Source organism: Vigna umbellata, chromosome 7 (genome assembly GCF_029865625.1).
Source record: "Vigna umbellata cultivar VRB3 chromosome 7, Vumbellata_1.0, whole genome shotgun sequence".
NCBI classification, from domain to species: Eukaryota; Viridiplantae; Streptophyta; class Magnoliopsida; order Fabales; family Fabaceae; genus Vigna; species Vigna umbellata.
This window is the reverse complement of record NC_142171.1, coordinates 27,341,996-27,363,846: the sequence shown is the minus strand read 5'-3', so window position 1 is coordinate 27,363,846 and position 21,851 is coordinate 27,341,996. Positions and strand designations below refer to the sequence as shown.

The window sequence follows — 21,851 nt, the reverse complement described above, 5'->3', positions numbered from 1 at the left end:
AATGTGTGACGTGGCCTTACACGTGTCAATACTGTCCTCAGGCCACGTCACACATTCATTAACGCCGTTTGATGAAATTGACGGAACGGATTTATTTACATCAAATTAACAAAAATAAGGACCCAATTGAGACGCCAAAAAATAAAGAGACCTATTTCAAATTTTGAACAAAAATAAGGACCTATTGAGACATTAAACCTACAAATAACTACCTTTTCATGGGCTTAAATAATTTATTCGACACTTAATTTAAAAAATAATATACTCAATACTAAAAAAATTAACTACATGTAGAGTAAAATTTGACAAAGTATCCCTCATTCCTTGTGTTATTTTATGTTCCATGACCAATTTTAGAATCAAACAGGTAGCAACTAAATTTGTTTTACTTTTTAGCGAGTCAAATGCAGTCTTTGTTCATATATATACACACACATTATCAGTCTTTGATCTCCTTTTAGTCTCTAAGAGTGTAATGTTAAAAAAAGGTTTATGATATTCACTAGAATATAGAAACTTTCGCCACCAAAGAAAAGCTTCAAACCTGGATATATAGCTACAAAGAAAATAGATTTACTCGTGTGTCACTGATTTGAACGCTCGATTCCAAAATAATTACAACATTTTGCACAAAATTGGAAATTGTAACAGCATTCTAAAATGATGTTAATGTACAGGCAGCAATAAAAAGAAAATTTTACATAAAAACTCCAAGGTCATAATTTATTGAACTACTAATCTTTGTAAGTGATCCAGGAAGACCTCAAAGCTAACATCATCAGTGAATATAATATCTCCTCCAGGATTATAATTTTCGGTGCTGTAAGTCGCAGAAGGATTTAACTTTGCCAGTAAAAATCGAGCCTGCACATACATCAAACAAAACATCTTAAACTACTGTGAAACGAATGCAGCTAGTCACACTGAAAAAAAAAATACTAGTATGCATATTCCAGTTAGTTCAGCGCATATGAATCACATCAATTAAATTACAGCTATATTCAAATTCAAGCTCACCAATAAACAAGAATTATTCTTATCATACATAAACAATCAATAGGGAGAAGGAGAACCTTTTAAAATGAAACTGACATGTAAATTCATTTTCTTTATTCATTGCCAACGGATCTCAAGGAAACCCACATGCACAAGGATTACCGAAATAATATTTAAACATCTATAGGTATTCCAACAGGTGATCACATGTTGAAAAAAATCCACAGATTTTTTTATTGTGGATATCTTTATTGTGGATATCCAGCGGGTAGGTTGAAAAAAATCCTCAGATTCTTTATTCGCGGATATCTTTATTGCGGATATCCAACAGGTAACGAGACTGATAATAGATATGATTTTTTCATACAGTTCGGATAGTGGGTAGACCCTGTCTGTGGTTCACCCGACTTGTCCTCAGAAACCTATATTAAATGTCATTAATTGGATAAACATAACATGTAAGTATTGCAAAAAGTAATTTATTTCAGATAGTGGCAACTTGTGATATTCATGCAATCTGGGTAGCATTGCAAAATACTACCATGAACTTTAAAATCACTAATGAAAGGATGAAATGGCAAAGTCAGAGGCCCTATCCAGATGAAATCTCAGGGAGAATGACAAAATATTGAGGATACTTGGAGTTCTTAGCCGGTGTACATGCATACAAGTGCTGAGTGAAATACAAGAAACAAAATTAAAAGAAAAAAAATTCAGAACAATAATTCTGTAATGACAGCATGGTTATTAACAAACAATGAAAGGGGTGACTAATTAGCAGTAATGAAAAACAAACGGTAGCAGCAAGAAAGCAAGCCAATTATTGTACTATAAGGTGATCAATGGCAAAAAATAATAGAAAGTAACCTGAGAGCCATGCTGATCACAAATGACCAGGCGAGGTACAGGAAACCTCTCCTTTATTATTAAATCTGCATCATCATGAGGAGCTCGTAGAAATTGAGCAAATGCCTGAAAAATATAGCGACTTACTCAAATAAATTGTCAATGTCAAGGTAAGAACATTGGTGATTTAGTGCAGTTCTAGACATTATGACATCAAGAAAACACTGATAGAAGCTTACTAAGACCTGGTAAAGGTGTCCAAATACCAATTCAAATTACCAGGTTGACTTGATATAACACAGGCCATAGCATGGACTTCTCACCAAATAATTAATACAAGAATGATAAAATTCAGAAAATAAAATGAAGCCCATGTATTATAAAACGGATGCCTAACTGCAGCCAAGGAACTGCCAGATTTGCTAAAACTTTGTAGTAGCTGCAAATATAGCCCTATACCTGAAAATAAACTTAGCAGCAAGCCCAAGCCCCTTACTGAATTTAATTTTAAATCAATATGATCTATAAAAGCCCATAATATACAATATTTTTCCCAACAATGAAATTAAAAAAAAATACTGACAGTGAGTTGGATATTGTAATTCCCCAACAAAAACCTCAGATCAAAACTAAATAGAATAATTATTCTCAGATTAGCAATAATATGATCAAAGAATACCTGATGTTCCGGTTCATTATGATATCCAGCCTTACGCCACTGAGCAATTGTTGAACCATGAAAAATAACAACAGTGAAAAATGAATCCAAAAGGAGGATCTTATCAGCCGCAATGGCAGCAACATCAAGAAGTGCTGGTTCCGGACCAGAATGGAATGAATAAGAAATCAATGAAGGCTGAACCATGACAACAGAATTAGCAACATTTTCACGGTTCAGTATCATTCTAAAGTAAGCAGTCTCGTCTGGGCTGTTGTTAAAGACCTGTGATAAATATAATTAGGGAAATAGGTAAACACTTAAGTACAAACATTGGTGCACCAAATATCACAAACTTACAAAAATCCAACACTTTGTACCTGAACAAATTGAGAGCGTCGGAAATGAAACATAAATTGTGGGAATATTGACAACCTGGGAGACAAACTGAAAGAAGATGGTGTGTCCTTCTGAAATTCCCCAAATCGGGAACACACATTTATCAATGCCTTGTCCAACCATCTGATAGGATCAAATTCAGCCTGATTCCAAAATTACATCATTACAAAACATGACAACATAAAAGAGCAAAACCACATAAGCAGATCAGTGAGAAAGAGATGAGCAGGTTCTCAGTTCTCACAACTATGGGTGTGTCATGCGGGAAAGAGTACTCTGAGACTATTGATCATTTGTTATTGGACTTTTCAACAATACACAAGTATGATGGATTTTTCAATTGGCTATGCATCTTCATTCTTTTTCATTAAAGAAGCAAAGGAAACCCCATGCCATTGGCAATGCAAAGAAAATCAGTACTTACATATATAGGCACACATGGGTTCTTAATTTGTAACTTTTTATCTTACATTAAATTGTATTAAGCAACATAAGAATGCTCTTAGATCAATGTTTTGCTTCAGAGGAATGGGTTAATAGTACATATGCAACTAAAACTGAGGCTAAGCAAGTGATGAATCTGGTGAATGATGGCAGATTTTGGAGATCAATCACATATTGCCTAAAATGTGTGATTCCACTTGTAAAAGTGTTGAGGCTTGATGGGGATGCAAAACCAGCCATGCCATATATTTATGAATCAATGGATAGATAGAGCTAAGGAGAACATTAATGAAAATTTCCAAAAGCTAAAAACAAGGTCTAAAAAAGTGTGGAAAATTATTGGCATTAGGTGGAATTTAAAACAACACAGACCTCTCTGTGCAGCAGCCTATTATCTCAATCCTGGGTAAGCTAATTAAATCCAAATTTGCCCTACTAAGTAGCACTATCTTCTTTTTTCACATCAACTTATTTTGTATTGTATCAGATATAACTATGACAAAAAATTTGAACTTGAGATGAGACAAAAGAGTAGAGAAGAGAAGGGGGAAACTTATGATCACATAAGTTTGTTGGATATTGAATTGGATGATGAATGGATCACTGAAAAAGAAAATCATTGTTTTACTATTGATTCCTCATAGATGGATGTACATGAGTGTTTTGATGTTGAAGAGGGAGCTTCAGGCAAAAGAAGGAATATAGGTAATTATTTCTATTTAGAATTTTTAGAAGTTAGAACTTGAAAGTTCAACAAACTAGAACTAAAATTTATTTGGTTTTCTTTTTCTAATATAGATCCTAGAAACTTAACTGCCAAGACCAATAAAAATGGAAAATCCATGGTAGATGAGGAAGAAATTGACTGAGTGATATAGATCTTGGAGAGGAAGAGGATGAAATATGAATATATGAACGTTTTTTAATGTTTAGGAAGGGGAAGAACATTTTTTAATGTTTATGAATCTTACGATTAACCATACAAAACGATTCATGATTCAAAATATGAGCTACCCGATACATAATTTGTATCTCGATTCAACTACCATGCTGCTATGAGACCAAATGATAAGATCAATTCCTGTCCAAGAAGGAGATAGTGTAATTGAATTAAAGGGAAAGTTCAGTAAAGAAAAATGAGAGCATAAGCTCCCTATATGGAGGAAATTCCCTAGCCCAATGCAATGCATAACAAGAAAAGAAAATTGTACAACCCCAGAATATTCCCCCTCCCCTATAAGGAAACAATATTATCTTCCTATTTCTCTCTGCTCTAAGTATTTCCTGACTTTCCTCACCGAAGCATTCTTTCAGTTTGGACCTGTGGGAATAGAATTCTAGGACTTTGGGCTTGGGAATGGGAATGCCCCCAAGTGAGACATAACTCTCAAATTTGAAAGAATAATATATTTCTTCTGTTTTTTAATAATGAGGCTATTGTACCTATAAATACACGAGCCTCCTGGTTATTTTAGGAAATATAAACAGTAAATTCTAAAACACAAAATCCCAGTGATTATGGGATTATTTCTAAATACATAATCCTAGTATTAACAGCAAGATACAACTGTAATAAAGAATAAAATTATAGCAAGAATAAACAAAAAGAAAACTTCCTAATACATAATAAGAAGCACGGTTTTGGCAGTAACCAAGGAAGAAGAATCAGAGAAGAGGTTCACAATCACTAGATGATTTGGCTGGTTCACACAAAAAGGATGGACCAGGAATACAGATCAGGCTCAAGCAAGCAAAAATGAGTTTGGTGGAATTATTACCAAAAAGGCCAGAAAAAAATGAACTGCAGCTGAATTGCAGTGAGGAGAAAGTCACAGCCTAGATGTGGATAGAAGCACATCACAGCTCACATGACCACGGAACTCCCAGGGATAACAATGTTGGTCCTATTTGGAGGCAAGAAAAATCATAGAATAAGAGGTCAGTTACGAATAGTGCTGGAAAAGCACCTTGATAGGAAAAACAAAACGCAATTGGAATAGGGCCACAGTCAATAACAAGAGACAGACTGGAAATGAGAGAAGGAATACAGTTTCTAGAAAAAGGGTTTCACCAATGGACAACGGGTCCACTGGGTATTCATGTACTAAGATTGATTCTCATCAAACTCTGCATACAGTGCTGAAAGAGACAAAGCATTTGAATGAATCCATGTGACTAATTCACTTACTGGAGGACTCTATTATCATGGGTGACTACTGAAATTTATAAGTTAATGACCAACTAAGAAGGATAGATACTCCTAAAATCATGTTGTATCCATATCGGTACACATGAACCCATACATACATGAACCCAATACTCATTGGGTACAGATTGATTATAATCAAACTCTGCATACAGTGCTGAAAGAGACAAAACATTTGGTGAATGAATCCATGTGACTAATTCACTCACTGGAGGACTCTATTATCATGGGTGACTAATGAAATTTACAAGTTAATGACCAAATAAGAAGCATAGATACTCCTAAAATCATGTTGTATCCATACCGGTACATATATGAACATACTCATTGGGTAGTTACGTGCCAAAAATATTTTAAAAAACAAATAGGTACTTAACTAGGGTACATATGCGTGCTTTTATGGCACATATTGGGTCGTACCCAAGTCCAATAAATAAGAGTAGGCTTAATCCTAAAGAAGGCATCATTGTCTTCTCGTTATAAGAGAAACTGAAGCATATATTAATTTATTCACTTTATGAAAAGAAATAGGATTAATCCAAAAAAGAACTGAAGATTTAATTTTAATACTGATAGGATATGTAATGCGTATGTTAGGAGGAAACATTAAAAAGTAGTTGTTAGTCAGGTTGCCAGGATGAGTGAGTTTTTCTAAATATAGTTGGGGCGTCCTTGTATTCGGGGGACTTTTGGATCTTTTGTAGAATTGTTGGAAAGATCTTTGACATCCTGTTTGAAGGGACAATTGTCCCTTGGATGCCCTCATGCTGCACTTGTTTCCTAGAATCAATAATACAAGGTTTAATCAGTGAGTTTGGGAATTTGCATTCGTTTTCCTGGTTTCCTCTATCTAGAAACCTAACAAATACACACAAAGCTTCGCCCCCCATCAAAAAAGTGTAATAGTTATAAAGAGAATGAAAGAAGAATGTGCGATATTGGTGGTGATGAACAAAATCCATGTAAAGGGGCTGCAGTTCTTGAAGTTGCTACTCTTTCTGTTAATGAATTAGAGTTGGTAGTCTTTATTATAAAAAAAGTGGGAAAAAAAAACATCCAGTACTCACCTCTGTTTCCATTTTGAAAGAGACTTGACGAGCCATGACTATCGCAGCTGCTTCTTGGTCAAATCCAGCAATCAAGTCCTACAATTTAGACATAATTGTTATAGAAACACTGAAATCTTTCATAAAATAACAACCAAATGATTTTTCTATAACATCAAGAAAGAAATAGAGTACTCAAGTTACTTGAAAAATTATCCCATGCAACATTGAACAACCAAAAGCACTGGTTATCCCACACAAAATAGACATTGAAGACCATGCATTTACTAGATAATATGGCAAAAGTATTCTACAAATGGCTTGAGCATGGTTATCCCACATAATAGACATAGAAGACCCCACATTTACTAGATATATGGCAAAAGTATTGTACAAATGGCTTGAGCAATACACCTACCTCATGTCAAGTTAGCTTTTAGAGGTAAGCGCAGTTAATTATAACATGGAATTGGACAAGGTATCAACACTAACCCGACCTTGATAATGGGATACCAGGAGCAAGGAATGTGTCAGGATCGCACATCATCTTAGCATTCGGTCATAGTATTCCTTAAAATGAGTTGGTTAATGTTCACCCCTTCTGGGGGCTTAAATTAAGCTCACACCATCTATAACACATGGACATAATACACCTTAGCAGTAGCTTCTTTGGGCTACCTTAATTGCAGGATTGAAGGGGCAGTATGTATTAATCTCAAATTGAATAGTGATATGAATTAAAATATCCAATCTAAAAAACTTTATGCTCCAAATATACAATTCCAAGAGCAAGGAATGTGTCAGGATCGCACATCATCTTAGCATTCGGTCATAGTATTCCTTAAAATGAGTTGGTTAATGCTCACCCCTTCTGGGGGCTTAAATTAAGCTCACATCATCTATAACACATGGACATAATACACCTTAGCAGTAGCTTCTTTGGGCTACCTTAATTGCAGGATTGAAGGGGCAGTATGTATTAATCTCAAATTGAATAGTGATATGAATTAAATAGTGCTTAAAAGACTTCCACAATCCCCACCTTACAAGTTAATTTTTTGGGCTTCAGATAGACCCTAAGTCCAAATTCTAAAATTATACCAGAATCTATCCTAGATTTGTTGTTGGCCCAATTGTACTGCACTGTTCCAAGCCCATAGCCCCTAGTCATGAAGGATGAGTCCAATTCAAGACAAAATTCTGACTCCAGCCGACAGCCACTGCTGGCTGCCGCCAACAGCAAATATAGTGCTAGAAAAAACTCAAACCACCTGCTTTGATACTATGTTAAGAAGTGAACTTTAAACTTAACCCAACCCTACAAAATTGGCTTGTAGATGAGATTTGCACCCACTTATATGATATAAACATGCCTTATTTCTCTAGTTGATGTGGGATCTCCAATACACCCCTCACGTCGAGCTATATACATAAGTGTGAAACTAGACATTAATGGGTACTCCGATAGTGACCCAATAACGGGTTGTATGATAGATCCAATAAACAATAAATCTCGCTAGGAAAGACTCAAATTCATGACTCTGACACCATATGAATATTAAAAACAGAGATAGGTGGATCTATTTTAGATGCCTTGAATTGGTTTAAAAGAGCTTAAAAGACTCTTATGATCTTCTATTTATAATGATGAGAAAGTGATACAATGGAAAGATGAAAGATCAAAGGCCTACACTAGACTTCCTGGGTAAAAAACTAGGTACAACTCATAGGTTGCTCTAGACTCATAGGTACAGCTGGAAATAGTTCCCAACACACTACTCCCTACTTTAGACTTAATAATTACTCTAAAATACATAAATTTAATAATTATTCTTACACAAGCCCATAGCCCCTAGTAATTAAGGATGAGTTTGAAGCCCGTCTTAGGTGGTCACCTCTAGGTCATAGTATGTCTCAAAGGACTACCTACAGAGGGGTTGACTAAAAAGGCTAAATAAAATGTCAGTGTGGGGCCACCGAGACATGTACTCCACACCTTGCAAGCCAATTTCGAAGGGTAAGGTTAAGCCCTAAGCCCAAACACTAAAAAAAGCCATAAATAACCCCTCATCTTTGTGTAGCAGTAAACTAAAAATGGTGACCGATGCATGAGGTATCCACATTGTTGGGTCTAGGGTGACTATATGTACCCCAGATTAACTCCCATAACCATAGAGGCTATTTTGATGATTAGATTCTGCGTGACCTCAAAGTAACAAAATCAGATAACTTTATCATGGCATCTCCCTCATACAAGAACTGCGATAAGTCCATTTACAACAAAACTGACAGATGTATTGACTATATATATATATATATATATATATGTATATATATATATATGTATATATATATATATATGTATATATATATATATGTATATATATATATTCTTAGATCAACAAAACTGAAGAGAGAATCAGAGAAAACGAACTGAAAATTTTATTATCACATAACACTGAAAATATGAATACAGAAACGTATTTATAGACATTGCTTACAACAAAACTGACAGATGTACTGACTAACTCATTAATAAAACCTACAAGTGTACATATTGACTTATACATGATGACTATATAAACTGTACAGACCAACTTATTTCTACTAACATATATATATATATATGGCCAATATTTCAGATGAAAGGAGCACAGCAACCCAATTGCATATCATAAAAAGAAGCAACCTACTTCCTAAATACCAACCTATTGAACAACTGTCTTAACTTCACTTCAGCTCCAAAGCCTAGACTTGGCACTTACCAATCAGCTAAACAAATTACCCAAAACCAAAAGCTTCCAACAAGGAAGCTAAGCAAGGGAAGGAATATAGTGGTAGAAAGAGTGAACAAAGGCTTTGTTTTGCAGGTATAACGAATCAAAAGGTTGCAGATAAAACCTTACCTGTATACTTTCGGGTCCAGCAATCCATCTACGTGACAGTGTCGTAACCCGTAATCTCATCTGCCCTTTGTTATTCTGATAACTGAAGCAAAACATCTGTGATGAGTGAGAAATATTTCAAGTACGTTACCATAACAGACAAAACATTACTCAAAGGAGGATAGAGACGGTGTTCATACTAAGTCAAGAATTGGAAGTAAAATTGATTGCTTGTGGCCTGAATGGCTGCATCAGGACTTTCCTTCCTCACAACATCAAAAAATAGGCACAATGATGTGGATTTGTCGAGGCCACACATCTTCCACGCACTTGTACCCCCTTGACCAATAACAACATCTGAGCATAATGGGCCTTTCTGCAGATATAGATAGGTATAAGCATCTATGTTGTGGAGGTAAGTAGTAGAAAAGAGGTGAGACATTCTAGACATACCTTTTCAAGAGATGCACAAGGGCCAATAATACCCTGGATTTTCAAGTCCTTCGAGCAGTTTATCTCAAATATTCCACTGCAAAAAATAGTTAAATAAGAAATGAGTCAATATATAAAGCAACACATGACAATCAGAACCATCTATACTAACTGTTAAGAGTTTAATATATGTTATAAATGGGAACGATATACATTTGCAGTAAGGTCATGGAAGACACGACACAGACACTTCGACTCATGCAGTCTTCAAAATGTAAACATAGGGACACGGATCTATATATTAAATCATTTAATTTAACAACCAATATCTATATTCTCAAAATCATCTATAAACAAGGTTAGTTAAATATAATAATCTAAACATATTGTCATCTAATACAAAAATGAACTTAATAAGTCTATAATATCCAAAAAGTGAAAAGTAGTGATCATATAAGATTTGTTCCTCATTTCTATAATCATAATACAAATTTATGCAATAAGTTTACAAGTATATGGGTTTTCAGAAAATCATTGTATTTTCCCTTGTTAACATTGTGTTGGAACCTGTCAAAATTATGTCAGAGACAAACAAAATGTCTTTCAAATTGGACACTTCTACGATACATGTCCTATTAGGAGTGTTGTGTCGGTATCTGATACGTGTTAGACACAAGGGCACACCATTTGTGAACCATGTCCGAGCTTCATAGTTTATGGTCTATTATCCAGCACTAGATTGGTGTCAAAGCTTGGTTCTTCTAATATATAAAAGAATGGACCTGATTGAATCAACAAGTCAGCAGCCAAGAACATGCTGATTACCAAAATAATATAATTAGGGATTCGGTAAAGGTAAAAGTGTTGATCAACTCCTTCACTGTTATTCCTTTTATGTTAGAAAGATAGACTACCACAGACCAAGTTAAACTTGTAAGAGAGTATTAAAAGATATATGAATTGGATGGCTCCGAGGCTAGTTGTACTAGTGCTTGACCAAAGTATTAGTACTAATAGTAGTTTTAGGTAATGATATTGTATTACACCACCACTAATATATCCAATGCTGTGATGCTAGGATACATTCATCAAGCCAGCGTATCCGTGTCTAGGATGTATCTGACACGGATACGTTTAGATACATTTAAAATACGTGTTTGAAAAGTGTCAGCAATTAAAAATGAAAAATGTGCTCAAAAGTTAACAGTGTTGTTGCTTATTGGTGTACAGCTAATAATCATGTTTTATGAATTTGCATTGTCCTTTGGGTTAAACCTTGATCCGCTAGAAGACTTAATTACCCATGCTGAATAAGACATCACGTCCCAAATCCCACACTACCTCTTTTTCCTAAACCAAACCTCAAATATAACATTCAACTAATATATACAACTGTAACGGTCGTAGTACTCTATCCACAACAGTCATAATATTTTCTTAGTCATTCTTTCTCTTTTTCGTTTTTTTCATCACCTTTATTTTTATATTATTCCAAGCATTAAACATACAAAAAATATTTAAGTCTAGGATAGGCTCTAATACCATCTTAAGAAAGTAAAATTTAAACCTAACTCAACCTCATAAAATCAATTTGTAAAATGAGGTTTTCATCCACTTATATGCTATAATTTTCCTTTATTGCTAATTAATGTGGGCTCTTCAATACACTATGGACTAGATACTTCAAGTGTGGAACTAGGGGAACCCGATAGCAGGTGACACAAGACCCAACAAGCTTGACTAAGCTAGGCTTTGAATAACTCTATTATCATCTTAAGAAAGTTAAATTAAAGACTAATTCAACCTCACAAAACTAATTTAATAAGGTGAGGTTTAAACCCATTTATACATTATTATTTGGTCATATCTCTAGTCTATGTGGGCTCTTCAATAGCAAATAAGGAAAGAAAATGAAAAAAATAAGACTTACTTTGAAGATAGACCCAAATCATAATCACCCGATTGGAAAACACGCTTAAGTGAATCCTTGAATACCGAATGACCAAAACTTTCAGCAAGTACAACAAGGCCTCCAGTCCTTTCAACAGCAGTTTTAAGTTCAGCAATTCCTACCTGGAGAATAAAGTATACACAAGAATTTAATATTTTTCATACGTAAAAATTGTACCAAGCAAAACAACCACAAACAAAAATGTCAAACATCTACAGAAATAATAAAGCTTTTGTCAGCCAATATAGTCCAACTAAAAGTATAAAGCTTAGCATCACATAATTGACCAGAAATGAAATCAGATAGCAGGTCACAAAATTATCAACTATTTTTTATTTTACCCATAAACAAACCAGGGATTTCAGAGTACAGGAATTATGAATTTGGACAGTCTAATTATTAATGGTGAGAGGCACTAGAATTATGTCTCATTGGAAGGACTGCCTCAAAGTATCATCCACCTTCATTTAAAAATAATGATTGAAAAAATTATTTTTCATATAATTAGATCTAACAAATAAAAATAGAAGAGAAGATTTCAGGCAAGACAGATTAAGAATACTCAGAAAAAGTAAGAAATCAGGGGAAGAGAAAGAAACTTGGTAAAAAAAAGATATGTTTGTGGGAAAAAAATATAAGTATAATCATTATACTCTATGTTTCACTACATGAGACACTCAACATATTCTCTTTTGTTAATGCCAAAAAAATAACATTGTCGTTGTTTACTGATTCTAGTTAGTTCTAAACAATAATATAAAATGAGTGGACTGGTGTAAAAGACATTTCCAGAGAATTTTTTCTCGTCGAAGCACAAATAAATATCAATAGCAAATGCTAAAATAATTGTAGCCGGTAATTTAGCAATGCTCCTAATTCTAGGCTTTTGCGTAGAGTCTCAATACTTATTTGAGTTATACCAAGATGTTTATATTAATATAGAACACTTAGCCAAAAATTGTTATGACATGGACAGAGAGTACTTTTTTGGTTAACAGTCACAAATGTCAATTTCTGAATTGTGATCTTCACAGTTATGAATTAATAAGAAAGGATCAATATCTCTTTATCAATATTTTTTATGTACCAATAACGTATCACATTAAATTTCGAGAAATTGTTGTGTCCCAATATTTATTTGATATCAAGCCCATGTAGTATCCAGACTTTATAGGTGGTTTTGGCAGAAATAGAAGTAAAGAGACTAAATTTATATGCAGCACGGATCTTTTGCTCCTATTTGGAGTATTTGTTTGAGAACAACACTTATATTTTATGTTCAAAAAAAGTTTGAACTCAACAATTATTATCAAATAAAAAGATGCAAGGAGGTTATAGCATGAAGATTCGACATAAAGCAAAATCTTCTGCATCCGCCACTTTGGAAAACTAAATATATTAAAGAATGGGAAGAAGTAAATTACAAGTTATAGCATCGTCACAAACTCTTGATTACAATGGATAATTGGAAGTTAGATTGTTGTTTAAATATTCTAAGTTTGGCAAAAACTTAACAGTAAAGGTTCTTTAGGGGGAAACAGAGACAAACAGCAGTTAACTTATACACATGTAAACTTCTGTGTACAGACCAAAAAAAGATCACTTGATAAAAGTGAACATTACCTGATCAAGAGCACAAGCAAAGAGATCTAGTACATGTCCTTGATGTACAAGCTGCTTCGCAAGTCCATCATAGAATTTCACGCATTTATGGTAATGTGGCACAGAATCTTTATCCAGATCCTTGTGGGATCGAATGGGTTCAGAAAGTTGTTTGGATACAATCTGAAATATACAATAGTTCATAAGAGAGAATCAGCTGAATGTCATCAACCAATAAAGTAAAATGGAATTCATTATAGCCTATGATGCAAACTCCATTTTACAAGGTCAACAAAATGGACTCCAAGTTAAATACATTACTCTGATGCAGGCATTCAAAACACCAAGATGCATTGTACATGCCAACTAGAAAATGCCAACATAGCAAATGCATTCAAAGCTAAATATTTGTGTTTAGATACTAAAGAGGAGGGGGGAAAGTACAACACTCAATTTTACTAAAAGATGTCATCATAGAGTTCCTTCAAAAATACAGTCATGATAAGAAAAACCTAAGTCTGAAATATCATCCTAAGGAATCTTTGAAGCCTAAACTTCAAGTATAATTATTAACCTCAACACTTTCTTGCTGAAAAGGTTCCTTTACTACCAGCCTAAACACTCCATTGATCACACAGGCTTCACTTATTAATGTTCACTCTAATAACCCACAACACTAACTAATTATAGAACTCAAATTTTGCTACATGCACCACTACAACGATAAATAACACATTGACAAACTTATATATAACTACATAAGTTGCATAAGAGGCTCTTACAGGAGCAGGTCCTTCAGTAGCCGGTCCACCAATAAATGCCATTATTCTCGCAGCAGAACCAGGGACACATGCCCCTAACAAACTTGCTGCGATACTCAGAGCTGTGCTGGTACACCGAGTTGCTCTCTGATCTGCGGGCACCGCCCAAGGATCTTTCTGCAGCTCCTCCAAAACCTGCCGACCAAACCACAAGTATACCGCCCATAAGCTAACACAAAATACACTCCAAAATCATTTCATTTCACTACAAGAAACACTCAACACAAAAGTTAACACAGAAAACACTCAAATTCATTCCACTCCGCTACAAGGGAAACTTAACAGACATTACCATATTGAGGGTGGAGTGTACACACAATTTAGCACAGAAAACAATTATACATACACCAAATGCATTTCATTCCACTACAAGAGACACTCAACAAACATTCCCAAATTGAAAATAGACTATACACACAAATTAACACCAGAGGCCAGCACCTTAAAACAGTCTATGAACACAGTTTTGACCACAATGTCAAGGTGTTTGGAGTGTCTGCCACCACATGACATTTGCAATTGCAGCTGGATCAGCCACATGTGTCTGAAATTTCAAAAAAAACACCGTGCAGGTGACAAAAAACACTTCCATAAATTCATTTCATTCCACTACAAGAGACACTAAACAAACATAACCGAATTGAGAGCGCAAAGAGTGCACACACACATACACGCAAAATAAACACCAAATATACGCAATCCGAATTCATTTCATTCCACTGCCAAAGGCATTCAACAGGCATTCCCAAATGAAGATTAGCACCCGTGCGCACACAGAAATTAACACCAAACATACTCCAAATCAACAACCATTACCGAATTGATTGTGAACTCGCACTCGGACGCCGGTACGAGGAACCGCGAAATGCTGTCCGCGGACAGCCCGTCGCGCGCCCCGGCAACCACACCAACGGCCGGACGGGGCTTCTTGGCGAAGAAGCTCATCTGTTCGAGGAGCTGGTCCTTGGTGACATCCTTCGATCCCTTGAAGACGTACGTCTTCGGCAATGCACCAAACCCTAGCTCGTGAACATGCACGAACGTCCCGAAGGTGATGAGCCCAACGAGCGAATTCTCGGGGAGGAGCTCGACGGCCTGCGCGAGCGCGGAGCGCAGGAATCCAATCTCCTCCTCGATGACGCAGGTGTCAACGACGAAGAGGAAAACGGGAGGTACGGCGGCGGAGGCAGCGGACGTAGCGTCGGAGTTATACTCGACGGTGGTGTACTGCGGGAAAAGCTCGGCCGGGAGGGATTCGTCAGATATTGAGGCGTAGTGAGGGGGAAAGTGGTTGCGCTGGAAGCAGAAGGGACAGATCCAGATCTTGGCGGCGAAGTCGACGATGCAGAAGGGATTGAGAACGGAGCGGCACGTGCGGCATCGGAGAGGCGTGTAATTGAGGACTGGCATGGAGGGGAATTGCTTTATGGGAGTGTAGACAACGGAGACCGGAACGACGCAGTTTAGGGCGTCTTGCTTGGTTCCTGGGATGACGTTCCAGGGCATGCGCACGCCGTCTTGGGATTCGAGATCCAAGAATTCGGCCATGGTGAGAGGATCGGTGAGAGGAAAGAGAAGGAACACGAGAGAGCGATCCTGGTGGTTATGGCGTGTCTCTGTCGCTCCCACTCAAACGGCTTTGATCACAGTATCAGTGAAAAAATAAGCATGCATTCAATATTGAATCAAAACAGAGACCCAATGCTGACTTTTGATTGGTTGGTTAATGCACTGTTTGTACTCACCAACATACTTTCAGAGAGGAGTTTATAACTATTATATAAAATAAATTGAATGATATCAAATATTATTATTATATTTATTAATATTATTACGTATTTAAGATTTTTGTGTGGTCTTTCGATATCTTATTATCAAAGAATTTATAAAAAGAGTTTATAAAATATGTTCATCATTTAGAGCTAATTCTAAACTAATATATTCACTCTTATATATTTTATGTATTTTATTTATTATTGATTCACTTGAGTTTTACAACCTTATTTACATATAAATATTTGCTGTGGCTCGTTCATATTTTATCAGAAAAGTCTGTTTATTTACTGTTAAAAACTTAGTCTATGAAATCCAAAGACTTCATCTCACCATTAGTTGGGCCCAGCCTAAAGAGTTCATCTAAAGGGCTTTCTACCTACACCTTCAATTTTTCTTCTTTAATCTCCAAATTTTTCTAATCCCTTAATCGACCCTAAACTTTTTTATTAGGGTAAAAGGTCATTTTCTTTCTCCTTATATTTACCCCACCCACCAACACTCATCCCTCACTTTTCTCCTTACCCTAGGCGCCCCAGCAACAAGTCCCCTTTTCACCCTTTCCACCCTTCTTTCTTTCTTACACATTACAACTCATTTCTCTCCCACACATCACACCTCACATATTTTCACCCACTACTTTGATCTCTTCTCCCACACCTTACCTTTAAAGCAAGCAAGATTCTGTCACAAACAAGTTATTTACGAAGTATATATATTTGGGATAGTAATCGGTGAAGATGAGAAATTTGTAAATATTTTGTTGGATGGGATGTTGAAATCTATAGTTGAACATAGGCATGAAACGAATTAGAGGATTTAGAGTTACGGTTTTAAAGACTTAGAATTGAGAGATTATAAAATTTACCAAATTTTGAAATCTAGTTAATAGAATAATGGATTTTTAATTTTATTTATTTATTTAGTTTTTGTTTTATTTATTTATTTTCTTTAACTTTAGTTATTTGTTAAGTGTATTGGTTTTAATGTTTTTTTGAGTTTGTTTGTTATAAATGACAAGAACATGAGGTGTCTCTACAAACCGAACTAAGACTTTTGCACAAGAAGAAACTAGAAGAAGATCTACGACATTTGTTCGTAGAAGGGATTGTGATGGTGAAGCTGGAGAAGCTTCAACATTAGTTGGTCCTGATGTTGATGAGCATGAGAAGGATGTTATTGAGCATCACAAGGATGTTGTTCACCAAAAAGATGAAATAGTTGGATATCTTGAAGGTCCATCTACTAGACAGCTATGTTGATCATGTTGTGTAGGCATTAGGGGAAGGTTGAGTTAGTAATGTTCTCTTTTTTTTATGGTTGATCACTTATTTAAATTTTATATACAATTATTATGTGTAGATCAAGGGGACCGCGACAGGAGATGGCGATCTGAGAGTTGTAGTGGACTTAGCAGAGTTCCTGGAGAGAGATAGAGACGGGGGAGCAGTGTGGCGAAAACTTAGATCTTCGTCGTCGTCAGGTGATGGAGGAAGAACGAGAATGGCCACGTAAATGTCAGATTCTTGTTGGCCAGCAACGTGGCAGAGAGTGCAGAGCGCAGCTGGGCATCGCCGTTTGCCACATCTACTAAAACTTAACGCCGTCCATTTTTAAGGACTAATACTAATAGTTTCAAAACTACGAGGATTAAAAACCACCAAAGTTTTGAGTAGGGACTAAAACCAAAATCGTGTGATACTTAAGGGACGAAAAACATATTTAACCCTTGCACTGTCTAGTAGAGAGACCCTGTCAATTTAATGATTTATTGTCAAAAGAAATTTGTAAAAGGAGAAAAATAGCTTAGGTACATGTATTGATCAAGTGAACTTGGTTAAAAGTATCCGATATGGTTTATGAATTTGATATATATTAAGTTTCTCTTTGTTTGACTAGAATTATTGCCCTAATTATATTATTCACCATCAATTATAATAATTTGATGAACTATGTGATTCATGTTCAAACAAGGATCATAATCAGTAACATAAATAGAACATTATATAATATATGTTAATTACATTTATTAATTATTGTATTTATTGCATATACAACTAGAGATGACAACAGGTTGGGTTAGCACAAATAATGTTTATCCGTGGACCTATAATAAAAAATTCATTCATTAATATTTATTTGTTTTTTAAAATAAAATATAAATAAAATTAAAAAAAGTATAAAATATAATATAAATTAAAATTTAATTTTAATTAAATCTTAACCTAATAAAATATAAATCAATTTTAATTTTAATTAATTTTAACTTAATAAAATATAAATTAAATTTTAATTTTGGTTTCTTTTACAAATAATAAATACTCATATGTGCGGATTGACTTGTTTATAGATATATATTAAAATTGTGAATAATAAATATCGGTGGATAATAATTATTTATTATAAATTTTATTTACGAATATGTACTAATATTTACGTATACAAATATTTTTATCATCTTTAAAGATAACTCTCATCCGAAGACGAATGCTTTTAAAATAAAAGTGTTCAGTTTTAGTCTCTACATTATATTATATATTGCCTTGGTTGAGGTGTAATAATATGAAAAAATGTTATCGTGTGTGAGATGACTTTGACACTAAAATTCGTTTCTTTGCATTAAACATTCTTTTGTGGGAATGAGAATAGTGGCCCCATCTAACTCATTTAATTAAGATAGAAGAAAGGGTTTTGGCAGATTAATTTAATCACTGAATCCTATAGTCAAGAACTGACCAACTTATTAATAAATTATTGTGCTAATCCATCCCTGATCAAACTTTTTACTTTAAGGTTTTAATAATATGGAAGGTTAATAAAATATAAGTTCGAAATCTATAGATCATTAGACTAATCATGGGCAATCAGGCATAATAAAACTATAAAATAAAACATGGATTAGGAAAAGTAAACATGAATATAACATGAATATTTTATTGAAAGCACCTTTCTCAAAATCCACGAAACATACAAAAAGTAAACATGAAAAGAAAATATAAGTTAAAGAAAGAAGAAAGCAAGATAGGTTATATAAGGTTTTTCAACTTTTAGTATAATTCACCATTTAAGAAACTATTTAAGGTTATGATATAAGAAAAGAAGAAATATCATAAAGTCTGGATATCATATTTTCTCATAAAACATTATTCTATTAAATGTTGAGTATACAAAATATATGAAAAACCTTTTATTTATGATATATTATTCTTGCAAATAAGCTTCATCTTATATGATATAATATATTTTATTTGCACTTTCTCACAATAAGGTGGTGGACATTTAGGAACTTGTTTAATTTTCTCATTAATGAGTGGCGATTAAATATGTTTATATTTCTTTTCCCAATTTATAATATTTTATAAACTACTGCAATATTTTAAAATTTTTGAAACATGTTACAAACAATTTTTTGTTTTGTAATTTTCTTTTCAAATTCTTTAATCTTTATGATGGTGTTCTCTAAATATTATTATTAGGGTTAATATAGTTGATTTAATATATGATGGTCTTCATGGAATTTTTAGTCCTTAGTATATAAAATCATCATGATGAAAGTTTCTTCAAAAGACCAAAGTCATGGTGTCTAGTCTTCTAACTGCAACATCTCAAGGTAAGATCAATTGTGAACTTAAAAAAGTATTGAGAAAAAATATCACAATCCATTCACCTGATTTAAATGTTTATCGTACCTAAATCAATGTTAGTGTTTAAGTAATTAAACATGTAATTTAACATTTGAAAGGACTTTTTAGTCCCCCAATACAATATACTTATAATTCCCAAAAAATATTCAATCAATAAAAAACTTAACAAAAAAAATTAGAAGATAATAAAACAAAATAATGGATAAATTTAATTTGAATGAAGAAAAAGGAAAAATTTCGGAAAATAATGAAACCAAAATTGAAACAAAAATGGCCATTGAGGAAACATTTGAGATGCTCAAGATGTTAGACTGAAACCCTAAAATATGTACAGAAATAAAACACAACAAGAAACAAAGTAAATAAAAGTCGGATCTTACTGAAAATTCACATAAACTCGAAGGAAACAATTTTTCAAATTTTTCTGCGAACTTCGTGTGTAAAAAAATTTCATTTGTCATTTTCCTTCAATTGTATATATTATACATAGACTCACTCTCCTTTTATGTTCAAGTTCATTAAAAATTAAATATCCAAATTTCATCATCATGAATTACAATAGTCCAATCAGATAGGATGATCACATTATTCTCACATTCATTTCACTATTCATACCACATATACAACTCTCTTATTCAATTATTATATTCAATGAGATTTTTATAGTTATATGGTTTCGTGACTATATCATCCTTACATCCAGATCATTTAACATAAGATTCTAATAAAACATAATAGTTTCCTTTATTTATGACGACTATCTTTAAGCATTTTAAAATTAAAGTCACTCAAAATTTAAGAATATAGAATAAAGTATTTAAATATAACAAAAAGTCAATATACCGTAAAATAAGTTGAAAAGATAAGGCTTAATACCCTATTTTGTCCAAAGTTTCGCTCGACAATGTCAAATTAGTCCATCCTTTAAAACGTGCGTCAATTACGTCCCTACTTAATAAAAAATTTATATCAATGAAATCCCTTCCGTTAAATCCGTACAAACAGCGTTAATTATTTTTCTCTCTTCTATTAACGCCGTTTGTACGGATTTAACGGAAGTGATTTCATTGATATAAATTTTATTAAGTAAGGACGTAATTGACGCACGTTTTAAAGAATGGACTAATTTGACATTGTCGAGCGAAACTGAGGACAAAATAGGATATTAAGCCAAAAGATAACTTTTTGAGACTGATTCCATTAAAATTGATGAAAAAAGAAAACAAAAATCTGTAAAACAAATAAAAAGAAAAATTAGTCTGTTTAAATATTTGACCAGATAGAAAACTTATTTTCCGTGAATGAGGATATAGGAAAGAGAAAAACTAAAAAGAAAAGAATGGAAATTTGTTGGGAAAGACAGAAGAAACAAACGAGGGTCAAAAGGTGTAGAAGGTAGGGAGTGCAAGGCACTAACACAAATTAATGGATCTACCTTTATTATCCTTTGATTGTGTCCCAAATTTTTACTATTTTTTTAAGGAAGTAACATATTATGGTTACTCATACATGCGGCGGAAGGGAAAAGAGGAAAGGAAGGGAAAAGAGGAAAGGAGGAAAGAGGAAGAAAAAAAAAGTTAGTATAAATTTGACCTCCCACTTCCAGTAAAGCTAGTCTAATGTATTAGAATGAATTTTATTAAATAGATTCATTTGGATCAGATTATTACTTCTTTTTTTACTGAATTAACTAATGGATTTATTTTATCTGATTCGCTATAATTGAAAATAAAATTTATTTGTCATCTCTATTTAAATTTAACCATGAATCACGTTTAGAACACGCAGAATTAACTCAAATTATGAGTTAATTTAAGTTATGTTTGTGATTAGGTAGAAGTTTAGCATCAAGTAGTAGGTTCTTCCATGTATGTTTTTAGCAAGAGAACTTTTTTATACTAACTGTATCATGATAACGGTTGATTTTACGTGTTTTTGTATATATAAATTTTCATGAATAAATCAACTTCTTTATAAATTTTATCTTGTTTGTCTCAAAGTTTAGTGTGTTTTTATGTTTTCTTTTCTTTTAGTTAATATATGTTTGTTTTATCTCTAATCTTTCTTTCAATGTATAGGAAATACGTAGCAATTCTTGAAAGGAAAACAAGTTGAAATTCAAGGAAGCATGATTGGACAATAAATAAT

General features: G+C 33.8%; 1 protein-coding gene and 1 pseudogene across 1 annotated transcript; one reads left to right on the top strand and one right to left on the bottom strand.

Annotated features, from left to right (window-relative positions):
* Positions 1 to 551: 551 nt before the first annotated feature.
* LOC124843958 (Sec23/Sec24 protein transport family protein) lies at positions 552 to 16,014 on the bottom strand. The gene is made up of 12 exons (XM_088094306.1): positions 15,103 to 16,014; positions 14,248 to 14,421; positions 13,487 to 13,648; positions 11,843 to 11,985; positions 9,934 to 10,009; positions 9,681 to 9,856; positions 9,502 to 9,583; positions 6,617 to 6,694; positions 2,881 to 3,042; positions 2,522 to 2,785; positions 1,864 to 1,968; positions 552 to 864 (listed from the first exon to the last, which is right to left on the bottom strand). The coding sequence occupies exons 1-12, from the start codon at positions 15,832 to 15,834 to the stop codon at positions 724 to 726; spliced, it is 2,295 nt and encodes a 764-aa protein (XP_087950432.1). The 5' UTR covers positions 15,835 to 16,014; the 3' UTR covers positions 552 to 723.
* On the top strand, positions 3,049 to 6,605 carry LOC148195620 (uncharacterized; annotated as a pseudogene).
* Positions 16,015 to 21,851: the final 5,837 nt, after the last annotated feature.

Excerpts from the sequence above, each read along its gene's own strand:
- LOC124843958 (XM_088094306.1), bottom strand. The coding sequence starts at position 15,834 with ATGGCCGAATTCTTGGATCTCGAATCCCAAGACGGCGTGCGCATGCCC. Across the intron at positions 10,010-11,842 it reads GATTTGGGTCTATCTTCAAA|TGGAATATTTGAGATAAACT; the intron begins GTAAGTCTTATT and ends TATTTTTTGCAG. Across the intron at positions 9,857-9,933 it reads CTTGTGCATCTCTTGAAAAG|AAAGGCCCATTATGCTCAGA; the intron begins GTATGTCTAGAA and ends CTATATCTGCAG.